At 34.8% G+C, this 16,250-nt stretch overlaps 1 protein-coding gene across 4 annotated transcripts in view; it reads right to left on the bottom strand.

Moving 5' to 3' along the window:
• The window catches only part of LOC138699952 (uncharacterized), a 37,137-nt gene extending 23,211 nt beyond the window's left edge, over nt 1-13,926 (bottom strand). The window contains exons 1-2 of one of the 4 annotated variants that reach the window (XM_069826181.1): nt 13,518-13,926; nt 9,978-10,091 (exon numbers count right to left, since the gene is read on the bottom strand). In XM_069826181.1, the coding sequence (XP_069682282.1) occupies nt 9,978-10,053 (76 nt within the window). In that variant the 5' untranslated portion in view covers nt 10,054-10,091; nt 13,518-13,926. Of the gene's footprint in view, nt 1-8,139; nt 8,914-9,977; nt 10,332-13,517 lie in introns of those variants that run through there. The other 3 variants (XM_069826180.1, XM_069826179.1, XM_069826182.1) reach the window with 3 other exon arrangements.
• Nucleotides 13,927-16,250: the final 2,324 nt, after the last annotated feature.

The raw sequence follows: 16,250 nt of genomic DNA on the forward strand, positions 1-16,250 counted from the left end.
TAATTAACCTACACAGTGAAATAAATGAGGAATATAGAGACATATGCATTTTAGTCTGCTTTTATCACGATTTGATCACTGAACGGCCCCACCTTTAACCACACTACTCATTCGTCTCTAGTCATCAAATCCATATATCATGCCCCTAGTGGTGTTGCCGTATTGCACAGATCTACATGAGTCGTCATTTCCCAATCAGGCAAGCACGAACCCGAGGGGCTCCAGTGTCTCTTATGCGCATCTGTGAGTGGTTTAGAATCCCCCAACCTTGGCATATACCACTCTTTACACAAATCATGGGGATGACACACCATGGCGGATGATTGATTCGGCGTCACGCAAACACAATTGGTGTCCTATTTTTTAGATGGAGATGATAATGAAAGAGAAATTGTGGAGAATGTTGGTTGAATGACCAGAGAAAAACTGGAGAACTCCCCGAAAAAACTCTCACAATCTTTACTTTGTCCACCACAAATATAACTCCACAATCGCAGAGATTTGAACTCTAGTCCTAAGTCGTAAGCCATGCTTTGCGAACTGAGCTATTAGGGTGAAATTAGTTTCATCCTATTTTTTTTATTTGCTACACGGAAATTTGGTGCTAATCGGTGTGTTGTTTTGTCAGCAACTGGAGAATTCAAGAACGTTTCTATGGGATTTGTGTGACACTTGCTTCACTAAGATCGCTTTACGAATATCTGACAAAGTGAGTTGTTCAAGACTGTACTTAATTTTCACACACGCATGTAATATTGTGTATTGGCACGACTGCAGCAAATTACATTCGTCTGATGCCGCGGCCAATAGACTACCGACACCAGACTACGCCTGAGGTCTTGGAGCAGTAGAGAGGCCTCTTCGGGATGTATATTAATTAACTCAAGTTCTGTGCCGACTATAAGAAATACCTTGTGGTTTAAGAGGAACGTTAAGTAAAGAGTATTGTTTATTACCAGAAATGACTATGTTTTTAGCATTTAGAGGCAAAAAATATATATTAATCAAAATGTATAAATTTAATATATACTCGTATTGTTACATCTATGAATTTTAGATTTAACTTTAGACCTATATATAGTCCACATCTGTTGAGTAACGGTTAGCCCGTCTGGCTGCGAAACCAGGTGGCCCGGGTTCGATTCCTGGTTGGGACAAGTTACTTGGTTGAGTTTTTTTCTGGGGTTTTCCCTCAACCCAAATATGAGCAAATGCTGGACTCCAGACTTATTTCACCGGCATTATCACTTCATCATCATTCAGATGCTAAATGACCTCAGATGTTGATAAAGCGTCGTAAAATAACCTACCGGTACTAAAATAAAAAAAAAATAAAAAAGAAAATAGGCCTTTAGAGTACTTACAATTACGATGAATATTTAGGGGTCTATATAAGAAATTAAGCAGCATCCAAAAAGTATGTGGATTTATTACTAAAACCATAAGAAAGAAAATAATAATAATAATAATAATAATAATAATAATAATAATAATAATAATAATAATTGATAATAATTTATTTATTTAATCTGGCAAAGCTAAGGCCAGTAGGCCTTCTCTTCTGTCCAGCCAGACTCTAATTCTAATTAAATACAATTATTGGTTACATAGTAAATAAATAGAAAATAGGCAGATATTAAAATTTTAGGTGAAAGGATGTTCTAGAGTAGAAGAATTTAGAAATGAAGACATTAGGAATGACATATACATCTCTTCTTTACAACAAAAAGTCACTGACTACAGAAATAGATTAAATGCCCATGTATTGAGGATGACAGAATCTTGCATCCCGCTACAGACTTTTAAATACGAACCACCGGGAAAAAGGGATTTGGACGTCCGAGGAGAAAATGGAAATAATCCATTTCATCTAGTTCACATGTCGAAACAGGAGGCTCTTCTATTCAATGAAGTGCTGCTGCTGCTACTGATGATGATGATGATGATGATGATGATGATGAAAGCAGCATAAATGTACAAATTTACCACTATCACATGTTTTCGCATATTTTAACGAATTGAAATCGTATAGGCCTACAGAATGTGTTTATGATAAAATAAAAAAGTAGGTAGGTAACCGTGATTTGGCTGTAGTATTTTTCATGTATCGCTATAGGGACCTGTAATCGTCTGTACTGGTTACCAATCAGTTGATTCGCAAAAATTGACCAGCATCCAACAATCGAGTTTACATTCGTACTCATTTCGATCCTCAGAGAATGTGTAACTCTTTTACAAAGACCAAAAATAATATCTGTATCCTAGAGTAACGTATGTTATGTTCAAATTTTGTGATTTTAAGATTATAGCTCTACTGAATTTCTTAGGGTGAGATCTATCTGAAGGTATAGCTAATTTGTTAAGTCCTGGGACGACTGATTTCGGATTTAATGCATTTTTTCAAAAGAAGGTGAAAATATACAGAATGAACCGTAAGTAATGTCATTAATTTGGGGATATTCTTTGAGATACTTCAAACAAAAAAGTTTAATATAATTTTACTCGTTTTTTCTTCCTTTTCGAGATAAAAATGGTTTTACATTAAACAGTTCATGGCGTGTTGTGGGAAATCCTTTGGTTTAATTCCCAATATACTCAGTCAATTTAAGAGAGCAGTGTATTTTGTTAATAATAAATGATTGACAGAATTTTAGTTTTGTCCTTTAAATGTGCAGAAATTTAATCCGAACAAATGTAACATTGTAAAATTCCTTTGCAGAACGAACATTTCTTCGGACTAAATTTCTGCACATTTAAAGGACAAAACTAAAATTCTTTCAATCATTTATTATAAAAATACACTGCTCTCTTAAATTGACTGAGCATAATAGCTCGCCTGGATTGGCTCACCAAGCGAGTACACTTGAGCCATCCCTGTCGAAGGAGTTCTAACCCTGTCACAGGAGGCCTGTGCCCAACATGGGACATCATGGCTAACATTCATTCATTCATTCATTCATTCATTCAATATTGGGAATTAAATGAATAGGTTTCCCAAAACACGCTATGAAATATTTCATATAAAACAGTTTTTATCTCGAAAAAGAAGCAAAAGCGAGCAAAATTGTATTAAACTTTTTTGTTTGAAATATTTCAAAGAATAACCCCATGAAATTAATTACATTACTTACAGTTCACTCTGTATAGTGCATACATTTTACCTTTCCACACTGTCAATATTGTCACTTTCAACACTTTCACAATTTCAAATTGTAAAAAAAAATTGTCTGTTATACGGTTTATCTCGCGTGTTCTTGAATCATAGCCAAGTGCTCAGTGCAGGCCGCTTGTAGGCAGCTGCTCTGTGTATTGCCACTTCTGCTCTACCCCCGCCAGTGTGGAAAAATAAAATGTATGCACTGTATTAGGGATATACTATGATAAGTCCTTCGTAACTCTGCTTACTTCTATGTGTGTCTTATACTCTTCATTGTATAGTGTGGTTTCACTGTATCAGAAATAAAAGGAATAGGTTTGTAACTTTACCAGGAATGAAAGAAAAAAAACGTGAAATTTGTTTTCTGCCTGTTTCCTAAAGTTGAAAGAACGGAACTCATCATACAATACCTCTGAGATACAGATATGTTGACACAAGCCACGAACGTGGCGTCGCCGGGCCGGGCATGTGTTGGACGTGACAAGGCTTCGTGTTGTGTTCTATTGATGCTCGAAAGCAGCGATGCTTTTCGACGTCTGTGATAACGCGCCGAGCGGCACCATCAGCCGCCAGAATTGGCTAACCTCACGACATTCAATTTCGATTTGCATGCCGGCCGCGGCGAAATCCAAATCCTCCTCCCGTCCCTGTCAGGAAGGGCAGTAAACATTTTCATATTCCATTCCTACTTCCCAGCAACGAAACGTATTATTTCTCAGTGACGTGCCCTTCACCTCAAATCGTTACGTCAATTATTTTTCAGGTTGTATCCGGCAGGCGTCGTCTGTAACGAACAGAGCGTTTTGTATTCCAGACGCTCGGAATTCGATCGCTGCCTAGAACACTGAAGCCCCTAATGCGACTTACAAGTACCTATTCCAAGATAAAATACACATAAGTGTACAGTAATATCAATAAAAAGTGAGCATGCACGTAATTAAATTATAGGCAGACCTACTCGCCGATAAAATAATCACTGTTTTAAATGTCGTTTAAATTCGTCAAAATTATTCACTGCTATATTTTTTACATTTATTTGCCCTTTCTCGGTACTAGTATGAATTAATGCTGAAGAAGAAAAAATGCGGCTCTTGGAAAACTTGTTATTAGTAGATCGTCTCTTCCTCCAAAGACCAATAGGAGTAAACTTAGAGAATTCTAAGAAGAGATCTTTTCAAACTTGGTGCCAACTGCCATACAAAGGGAAAGGTGTGATTATGTATGCTGAGTGACCCAAAACTAATTCATGGATGCCAGGCAAAAAACCTCTTTCAGCGTCTGAATATGTCAATGCGGTGAGGCTTTCTTGCAATCTTATTCCTGTAAGATCCGTTCCTAGCAGATCTTTTAATACAACCCATTGTAGGATTACTGGCTTCAACGAGACAGAAGCTATTGGTCACGTATTGGGATTCTGCAGAAAAGCGAGCTGCTACGGAACAACAGACATCACAGAGTGAGGACAAGTATTGCAGAAGTCCTAAGACACCTTGGGTGGAAAATTGATGAAGAGGTCCACTGTATTTCAACCGCAGATTCCAGCAGGTGTGCGGACATCATGGCCACCGACAGGGATAAGGTTAAGGTCATGGTATTGGATCCAACTATCCGCTTAGAGAAAAAGCTCTCACAAACGGACGAGGTCAACAAAGGAAACTAGAAATATATTAATCATGCCTATCTTTCCTTCTAAATATAACACACCTATTACTCAGTGAGTCGTCAGATGTGTGTTGTTTACAGCGAGAGGTTCCACAGTCTACCTACGAACTATTAGTGAAATTAAAATTCAAAGTCTTTCAAATACAAACATCCCATTACAAATTCTTAGGGACTCTTTACAAATTATCCAATTTCATTTATATTTTCAAGAAATATAATTTTGTTGGTATATGACAATTTCGCGTCAACTGAATTCCAAATTTAGTTTTTTTTAATGAACTTACGATCTTTTTAACATAACTGTTCTGTATTAGGACTCTTGTGGTCAGCCTCACTGGAGGGCTGATGATTTATGAAATCTTTCTCTCTTATACAGGGTGTTAGAAAAAGTATCCAATATTTTAGGAGGTGATAGTATGCATCGAAACAAGAAAAAAAGTCTAATAAATATGGGTTCTACAACACATACATTCTGAGATCTGAACACTTGTTCATAGAGGTGCTCAATGTGACGTCCATTTATGGCAATGCATTTCTCTACTCTAAAATACAGCAAGCTACCAGATAATCATACCGTAGTTGACACCCCTGACATGAAATACTGATACGTGGCAAGGAATACTCAAAACAAAAGTTTGATTGCGGATATGAGCGGGGTTAGCAGAGATGGTGTTGTGAATTTTCGTAATCAGCATATGTGTGGACTGATGAAAATCCCATGCAGTTGAAAAACAAGCCATCAGCACCGATTCTCAATCAACGTATGAGCAGGCGTTCTTGGCGATAGATTAAAGGCCATACATGCTACCAGAGAGATTAACTGGGGATCGTTATCATAAATTTCTTATTAACGTATTGCCTACCTTGCTGGAGTATGTGCCATGTCAGCAAAGACAACAGATATGGTTCATGCATGATGGCACACCAGCACATTTTTTCCGCAATGAGCGTGAACACCTGACGCTGACATTTCAGGACCACTGGATTGATTGGGGAGGCCCCATACATTGGCCTGCTAGTTCCCCAAACCTAAATCCCCTAGACTTTTGGTTATCAAGAACAACCAGATCAATTTAAAAAAGAGTGCGTGATTCCTTACGCCGAAGGGCAAAGGAATGCATTGCCATGAATGGACGTCACATTGAGCATCTCCTATGAATAAGTGTTCAGGTCTCAGACAGTATGTGTTGTAGGACCCAGTTTATTAGACGTTATTTTCTTGTTTTGATGCATATTGCATCTCCTAAAATATTGAATATTTTTTTTTTAACGGAAGGAATAGTACATTTTTAGGTGGTGATAGTACGGACTATTCTGCGTAGGAAAGTTAATATAAACATGTGTTCAATTTTCAATGGCAGTGGAGATGTAACTGTTTGGATGTTACACGTAACAATTTATATCCCTCATCCAATATGTAGGTAAATACAAATGAAAAATATTGAAGCACCGTTTGCATGAAGTATTCGCTTACAAGTGGTATCAAGGAACGAAAAACGACAACGTCTTTGACTACATATAAAAGAACAGTACGTGTCGTTTTTCTGAGATCGCCTGAGGGCAGCACTGTAGGTGTAGATAAACAGCTGTTTGTAGTTCACTCCGCTAGAAGGATGGGCATGTTTTTCCAGCATGGCGGAGCCTCTGTATATCTTAGCCGCCAGGTGACACATCCCGGACGATGGATCGACAGTGGTGGTCATGTGTATTGATCTCCAAAGTCGTCGAATCTTACGTCTGTCGAATTTTATCTATGGGGAGGATGAAAGGCAAAGTGTATAAAAACAAAGTAAACACAAGAAACGAATTGGTCGCCCGCCCTCGTAAAAGGACGACGAGACAATCTCAGAGGAGCAACACTATGTTTTCAACAGAGCGGAAAAGTGCATTGAACTGTTGAAATGTACTGACAGCATGCAAATAAACGATAAATGTAATCATTAACCCGTAGGTGCCGTGCGTCCATTATAATGGCCAGCTAGTATTATGTTTATGACGTGATATAATATGTTATAATTTGTATGTTATGTATAAAATACGTTGATATTCTTTAATTTTATGTAACATTAAGGACATTGCATTTGATTAAAATAATAAACAAATTTTTTGTAATGTTTTTTTTCTTAAAAAAGGAGCAAAACCATTTCAACTACAGTCAACTGAAACCCCATTACACCAATTGTTTTACATGGGCCTTCCCCATCCTTTACCACATGCTCAAATGACTGCAGTGGCCGGGACACGAACCTGCAATCTTAGGCAAGATATGCTGGCCGGACATATCTTGGACATATCTTGTGCGCCTTAAACTTCTCGGCTAACGAACCCAACACGAGTTTACCCAATTATGCAGGTATACAAACCCCTGGTTAAGAGTTGGACATTTGCGTGCAATAGTGGTATAAGACTTCAGGCTTCTAAGGGTTACGGAATTAGGTACAGCTTACAGCAGTAAAATTTTGGAAATATTCAACATTCTGTGATGAATTTTTTTGTGTGTATTTATGCATGTCATATCTACACTATGATGCAAGATCACTTCTCTACCTTTGATAGATTGTCTGATAAAAAATAAATTCATTTAAAAATGGTCAAATATCAGTATTTTCTTCTAACACAAAGTAAAAAAAAAATATTTATTAAGGAATGTAGTTTAAAGAGCATGATATTGTAAACACGAGTTTCAGCAATAAAATAAAAGAGAGAGAACATGAAAAAGTTAACAAGTTTATGAGTTATGAGGGAAACGCTTCATCATTGCACAGTAAACTGCCACCATTTTGAATTTTGAAAAAAATATAAATAATTTTTTTTAAATCGTAAAAGTATTTTTTTCATATAGCAGAAGGACAGTGGTTTACACATACCAATTTTCATTATTGTACAAGGTACAGTAATAGAGGGAAAAAAATGTTGAATATTTCCAAAAATTTTACTGCTGTAAGCTGTACCTAACCCTTTAAGTCATTTGTCTTTCCTTCTTTCCACTTGTAAGGCTTTTTATGTGTAACATTTACACAGCTGTATCTCCACACCCATTGAAAATTATACATATGTTTATAGGAACTTTTTTACTCAGAATAGTCCATATTACCACCCCTAAAATATTTACTATTCCTCCTGTATCATCCTGTAGAAGTTCTCTATTCGCTCTAACCTTAGCCCGTGGATTTAACAAATATAAAGAAACACATAGCCTATAGCCTACATGGGGCTGCCGCCATCAGCATCGTTTTGAGTCTCACTCATTTTTATAGATAGAGAGAGGGTAGAAGTAATTATCTAAGTGACATACCATTGCGGTATCTGAGAGGTCATACCTTCGGTTTGGAACTTGTTCATGGGAAAAATACATAGTGACACTTGTAGCGGACAATGTCGATTCAACAGTAAAGAGAAACACCAGACCACAACCTAGAAGATGTAAAAGACTCGAATTAAAATTCAAGCAAGTACAGTGCTCTCATTTTACGAGGAAACTTCGCATCATTTCGTTGCCGGCCGACTTCCTGCTCTCCCGAACGCAGCGTGGGAAGCCAGTTCTACAAAACATCCCAGCAGTTAGTTGTTTCTGAGAATTTTACCGGAACGTATATGTGACTATTGCTCGTGTATTAAGTAATCGATTGGAAAATAAAGTACAGGTTGAACAGTGAATTCATTTGGTACTATAAAAGAACTGAAGGCCGAAACAACACGTGCAATGCAGTATATTACCCAAGCGGAGTTATCGAAAGCGGCAAATTATTTGTTAAAACGATGTGAGGCATCTGCGGAAGGTGGTCATTTTCAATAGTATCTGAAATAAACGACGAGTAACAAACCTTATACGCCTACATGTATTTTTAATAATAATTTAAATTCGTGGACTTTCTATAGTTGCTAAGGGTGCTATTCATAGACATTTCGCAACACGCGCTACGAGCGTACTAAGCTAGCCCCGGCTATCCAATGGTTACTAGTACAGAATTCAAATCATATCCTATCGCTAACACTGGTTTATGAATACGAAAAACGCTGATAATCCACCGAAAGCCCGCGCTAAAAAGTCTATGAATACGACCCTAATGTCTTGATTCTCAAGTAGTATCGGAACTTGCTCCCCGCCTGTGCAAGCACGATATGCAATAGAATTACTATCTGGTGCCCATAAAAGAGGCATTTACGTAATCACAATTACTGTATCGGTACTGTACTGGGTAAATTACGAATTGATGACAATAATTAGCAGTATTGACAACACAAGTTTAAGTAAAACGCCAGAATGAAATTTCTCTAATTTCCTTCACCATGTTCGATTGTGCTGGCAGCCAATTTGAACACCTTCTCCCTCGGGAAGTCGTACATACCTCCGTCTGTTCTCTTGTAAAACTCCTACCTCCTTGGCCCTGGGATCATTCTTACATCGCTTCGTTACATTTATCTGATACTTGTTTTCGAACTTGAAAATATCCATTCAAATCTCTCTCCGCCTATCAACTGTTCCTGCATGTATAGCTCTGTTTGTGCGTAGTTCGTTCACCAACTTCAACAATACATACGGGCCAGGTCATTCTGAGCATATTTTAGAGGTGTCCTTTTCTACCAGTTGTTCAATACGTACATGTTAATATTCATTTAATGAAAATAATTAAATTCGACATAATACGAAATAAAATATTATAGACTGTATTACAAGAATTGAAAGTGTTTTACGAATTCCTTTCAAAATTCCGGGCAGGAAAGTATACCCCGGGATTCCGCTGTAATCTAAGTTTCCTCGTAAAATGAGAGCACTGTGTTAGTGGATTTTGTGATGGACGAGGACTGTGTTGGCACATTTTCTCGGGAAACTCCGATTTAGCGTGCCATAATTGCCAACATATTCCGTTAGGATAAAACTACCCCAAACAATTTGAGTTTCTAGGTTAAAATGCACATACAGGCCATTAGTTATCTCGTGAAAGCAAATGCATTCTTGCGTCTTAGCTCATAGTAAGAGCCTTATGGTGGGAGTAAGTGAGCTAGTTAGCTGCAAATAGAAGCGTAGAGAAAAAGGGAAGCTTCCCAGTCCACGTTTTTCTTTCCCTCGCAGGTAGGTTTCGCGAGATACCGAATGGCCTATACCGGTTTATAAAAATATTAATATAGTTACAATATGAAGTTATAAATACATTACCTGAATGCTGCTTAGGAGATTGCTGCCGCTTAGTATAATGAGGTATAGTCTTCCTTGAGATCTGTGTTAACGTCATTTGTTCAGATTTGACGGATATTTCTCCACACAAATTGTCTGTTGAGTTTTGAATGAGATTATATTTGTATTACGGATTAAACTCCTGCACGCAAATGAGATTATTAAAACATCTTGCACAGCCAAAGTTTCAGGGAACTATATCCACTATTCCATTATCACATGAAATGCAGCAGATTGCCAGATTTGAGTGTTAAAAAGTGAACGTATTGACATATAGTGGTAATGTTACCTGATGTTGTAAGATAATATCATTCCAAGGTGACAGCTAATTGCTTTCTGTAAAGTTGTGAAAGATTATTGTTCATTTCTTTAGTGTACAATTACATCCATGTTATCTATAAAATGCTTATTTTATTAATGATGGGCCATTTTATAACATTAACAATGTGTCGTTTATTTAATCTAAATATACCTGGAAAATAGCAGATGATATTAAATATATTTTAATATTTACCTACATTGTAAAATAGATTGAATGATTATTAAACAGAGAAGGAAAGAAACTTATTTTGAAACTAAATTAGCACTGTTCTATTCTTTTAAACTGTTTCACTGACAGTATTTCATTAATTAACAATTTAACCCTGAAATACAGAGAAAGTGTTTATCACTTATGTGCGAATAAAATATGAATTTAGTTACTATCGCTTATATGCGAGTAAAATTAATACGAATTTGGTTGTATTAGTTGCATTGAAGAGTCACTTCATTGTGCTAAATATTGAAATTCTGACAAAAATAAACTTTATTGTGAAATATTATAATCATAGGTAGAAAGTTCGTACCAAAGCAGTAGATTTCAGTTGAGTACAGCGAGGAGTATAGATATCACCCTCTCCTCGCCCTGCTGCCGCTCGCTACAGACGATACACAGTATGTTCACAAACAACGCAGAGTGGCATTTTGTGGAGCTGTGCAGAATCGTGAATAGTTTGAAGAATATTGTTAGTTTATATTAGGCCTAATAGTTTAGTTTTCGAACAAAGTGAGCTATTCTGTTATTATTGTATTATTTACGTAATATTAATATTATGCATGATTCCAAAAAGGTAAACTAATTTGTTATTAAATAATTACGCAAACAGGAGTGTGTAACACGTTTATCTTTTCCCGGATTATTCTTCGTTAAATGTTGACGTCTCGTGCTGCTATGCATTCGGTTGCGTTACAGTCTAACCTGATAGAGATAAGGACATCAAGCCTTCTCTTCCCCTCTGCCATATTACTAGTGCAATGTTAAGAATACAATTACAATTATAATTACAAGTCGGAATTACGATACGAATTCCTAGCTGCCATTACAATAGACATGAATAATTTTCTTGAAAACAATTAGGTTTAATATTATGTGTCATGTACGAGATACCCTATTAGATTCACAAAGCAGTTGTTCATCTGATGATAGTAAGAAATACTGTATCATATTTCAGATTTGCTCTAGTAACATCTTGTGACGTAGAACGAATATTTTCAGAATATAAATATTGTTTTTATTTTTTTCTGAACATAAAAGGGGTATTTCTTTATATAAAATGAAAATGTTCATTGTTATTTGTTATAATCATGCTAGAATCATAATTGTATAGCATGGGTAAATTATTTTAAATTGGGAATTACGAAATTTATAATTACAAATTATTGTTTTTTATAGTCGTTTATTATTTTCTTGTTCTAAGGCCGTGGACGATTGGAGCACATGTTTGGTTATCACCCGGCTGTACATGTTTGTCGTTCTGGTTCACTGACATTGAGAGACGCTCTATTACTTTCCACTCGTTAGAGATATAGTCTAAGCTCACACAACTTGACAGTTTTGGTACCAACTTCCTGGCTGTGATTATAATCTATGTTCATTGAATATAAACATTCCATACTTAATATATTTTCGATTGAACTTCTCACGTGAAATATAGGTCTTTTGATCGCTGTTTATCAAATGAAGAATGTAATAAACTTTTAATTTATTTTCCTTTTGTATCTTAACGTAATTACATATTTACATCATTCCTAGATAGAAAGCTTCATAATGTACAGTATATACATCATCATTATATTGAAAGTAAATATAATTTTCTTTTAGCAATGCCATACATTTTAAACTCATTACACTAGTCAACAAAGACTCATGTTGAGGCAATACATACATACATACATACATACATACATACATACATACATACATACTGTACATACATACATACATACATACATACATACATACATACATACATACATACATACATACATACATACATACATACATACATACATACATACATACATACATACATACATACTGTACATACAAATTTATATACCCTGTGAAGTTAAGTAAAATTTTATATTGTTATGTGGCTCATATAATATAAATTTTTATGGATGACGATTCATATTTTGAATAGAAAATTGTCTACTGTCCACAGTGACGCCAGTATTGCAAAATAATAATAATAATAATAATAATAATAATAATAATAATAATAATAATAATAAAAGGTAAAGGTATCCCCGTAACATGCCATGAAGGCACTTGGGGTCATGGAGGTAGAGCCCCATGCTTTCCATGACCTCGGCACTAGAATGAGGTGGTGTGGTCGGCACCACGCTCTGACCGCCTTTTATCCCCGGGAAAGACCCGGTATTGAATTTTATAGGAGGCTGAGTGAACCTCGGGGCCTTTCTGAAAGTATGGCAACGAGAAAAAATCCTGTCACCACCTGGGATCGAACCCCGGAATAATAATAATAATAATAATGATAATGATAATAGTAATAGTAATAATAGTAATAATAATAATAATAATAATAATAATAATAATAATAATAATAATAATAATAATAATAATAATAATAATAATATGGTTTACATCATGAACAAAGTGAAAAGTTCATACATATTTACTCTTATGTTACAATTCGTTCTGACTGTAAACATTGATGTGCGTACTTGTAAAGTAGTTAATGTTAAGAGAGAAATGTAAGAAGGCAGAAAATACTTCTCTCTCTTGAAAAACAAAAGAGAGGTAGATGTAGGGCAAGCCTCTGAAAATGTCCAACATTAATACAGAACTGTAATATCGAAGTTACAATTCAGTTTTGAAATAATGTGAAATAGAATCAAATTCACTTTTAATAACATTATGTAGCTAAATTAAAACCAGTTCTATCAAACATGGATTCACAGATTCAAAACTACAGTTGCAGCGCATTAAATCGTTATGAATTATTGGTTGTCAGTTGCGCTATTCATTGATAATAAAGTATTATTTTGTGACTTAGTTAACATTTTTAATCTATATACGTGCTCTGTCTTAAATTTCTCACTGTTCAATTCTTTATTTCTAAGAATGATTTTATGAACAAAGTTTGTAAATAAGTTTCCTGTAAATATTTATTTTTTTACTCCTAAACTGTCACGCAAGGTAGTTCGTAGCTAGTTGAAGATCAAATACATTCCACTTACTTTGAATATTCCAAAAATTACGTTTAATATGAATGACAAAATAACAGTATTTCGTAGCATTTAGAATTTAAAATAACACTCTGCACTTCCTAAAATGAAACTTTAAAATATTCCGCAACACTTTTTACACTTCGTGAGATTATTCAACAGAATACGCTGCATTTCCTAAGAAAATCTCAAAATATTTCACGACACGTAGGCCTAGTCTATTTTATACATTATTACTACTATACAGTAGTGTGCTAACATCGATTTTCGTGACAGAACATTTCCAAAGAAGACAACTGGAAATGTTTCAGACCACGATAGTTACGGAACGAGGTACGGTAGTTGAGCTGTATTATGATGCTATTAATGCTAATTTACGGATCGGAGTTGGTCGTTCTCTGGAGCACAGGGCGGCGTTGCACTCTCACTACTGAAAGACTCGTGCTATGAATATTTAAGTTGATAGCATGCTGAAGACTTACGTGTCCATTGTGCTTGTGGCGGCTTCAGTTAATTCAGTTAACATAATGGTCGGTCCCGTGTCTTGCCACACTAACTGCCACACAACACGTGAGCTCGACTTCTTCAGATCCTCTGCATCACAACCAGGTGAAGTGAAGTGCGTCTTGTGGAAAGTTTGTCATCTAACTTTGTTATAATTTCATGCTACTTAAGAACTTTAGGAACCTCAGCTATAATAGTTACTCTTACATAATAAAGAAATCCTACACTTTTGGAACCCTATACACTGCTCCGTCGATTTAGTTTTTGAGTCTAAAGAAAGCGGAAAACAGTACAAGGTGGTCTGTTGTTGTGAAGAGAATTCAAGTCCCCACATACCGGTAAGGCATCATGTCACAAACATTTTCAAGTCTGAGTATTTCTGACAAAGTAAATATTCAACGCCTTAAAAACGGCACAAATGTTAAGGAGATTACTGGAGAGAGTAAAGTAATATTTATTTACTTTTATTTTTCCTTTATTTAATTAATACTTTATTTATTGATTAATTTTTTATTTATTCGTTCATTGATTAATTATTTAACTAATTCATTAATTCATTCTTTCATTCATTCATTCATTCATTCAGGCATTCTCTTAATTAATTAAATAATTCATTCATTCATTCATTCAAGCGTCTCTTCATTCATTCATTCATTCATTCATTCATTCATTCAGGCATTCTCTTCGTTAACTAATTAATTAATTCATTCAGGCATTCTCTTCATTCATTCATTCAGGCATTCTCTTCATTAATTAATTAATTAATTAATTAATTAATTCATTCATTCATTCAGGCATTCTCTTCATTAATTAATTAATTAATTAATTAATTAATTAATTAATTCATTCATTCATTCATTCATTCAGGCATTCTCTTCATTCATTCAGGAATTCTCTTCATTCATTCATTCATTCATTCAGGCATCCTCTTCATTCATTCATTCATTCATTCATTCATGCAGGCATTCTCTTCATTCATTCATTCAGGCATTCTCTTCATTAATTAATTAATTCATTCATTCAGGCATCTCTTCATTCATTCAGGCATTCTCTTCATTAATTAATTAATTCATTCATTCATTCAGGCATTCTCTTCATTCATTCATTCATTCATTCATTCAGACATTCTCTTCATTAATTAATTAATTCATTCAGGCATTCTCTTCATTCATTCATTCACTCATTCATTCATTCATTCATTCATTCAGGCATTCTCCATTCATTCAGGCATTCTCTTCATTCATTCAGGCATTCTCTTCATTCATTCATTCATTCATTCACTCATTCATTCATTCAGGCATTCTCTTCATTCATTCATTCATTCATTCATTCATTCATTCACTCATTCATTCATTCATTCAGGCATTCAGGCATTCTCTTCATTCATTCATTCATTCATTCATTCAGGCATTCTCTTCATTCATTCATTCACTCATTCATTCATTCATTCAGGCATTCTCTTCATTCATTCATTCATTCATTCACTCCTTCATTCATTCACTCACTCCTTCATTCATTCATTCATTCACTCCTTCATTCATTCATTCCTTCTTTCCTTCCTTCATTTCACTCACTCACTCACTTAATTCTGCCTTCCTTTCGTTCTTTATTTACTCATTTATTTATTAGTTTATATATATATATATTTACATATATTTATTTATTTATTCATTCATTCATTACTGTATTTTCTTTATATGTCCCGTATGTCATCGATTTTTTATTGTCCATACGGTAATACTCCCTGACTTTCTTATTCTACCTCAGTGGTATTAATTATTCTTTTTTTTTTTTTTTTTTTTTTTTTTTTTTTTTTTTTGCTAGCGTACCCCCAAAATATATTTGTACCTCCAAAGTGCATTGAAATTATATAAGAATTAACAAAAGACTACAATTGAAGTTGTACTAAAATAAATTATTATTATTATTATTATTATTATTATTATTATTATTATTATTATTGCTAACATACATGTAGGCGATTTCGATCCATTCAATGTATAAAAGTATTAGAATATGGCAATGTCTTTGCTAATAGGCCTATTATTTGCATAATCTTTCTACACAATTTGGTAATACTTTTGTAAGAATCAACTCCTTTCCATAAAATACTATAGTATTAATTCTTGTAAATTAATCATTGTAATCTATGTTCTTCATTTTGTTGTTATCTCAATTATTTAATTTGTACCATAGTTGTTCATTTTATTGTATTAATTGTATCACTGTGCTGGACTTTTA

This window comes from Periplaneta americana, chromosome 5, assembly GCF_040183065.1.
Source record: "Periplaneta americana isolate PAMFEO1 chromosome 5, P.americana_PAMFEO1_priV1, whole genome shotgun sequence".
Taxonomy (NCBI): domain Eukaryota; kingdom Metazoa; phylum Arthropoda; class Insecta; order Blattodea; family Blattidae; genus Periplaneta; species Periplaneta americana.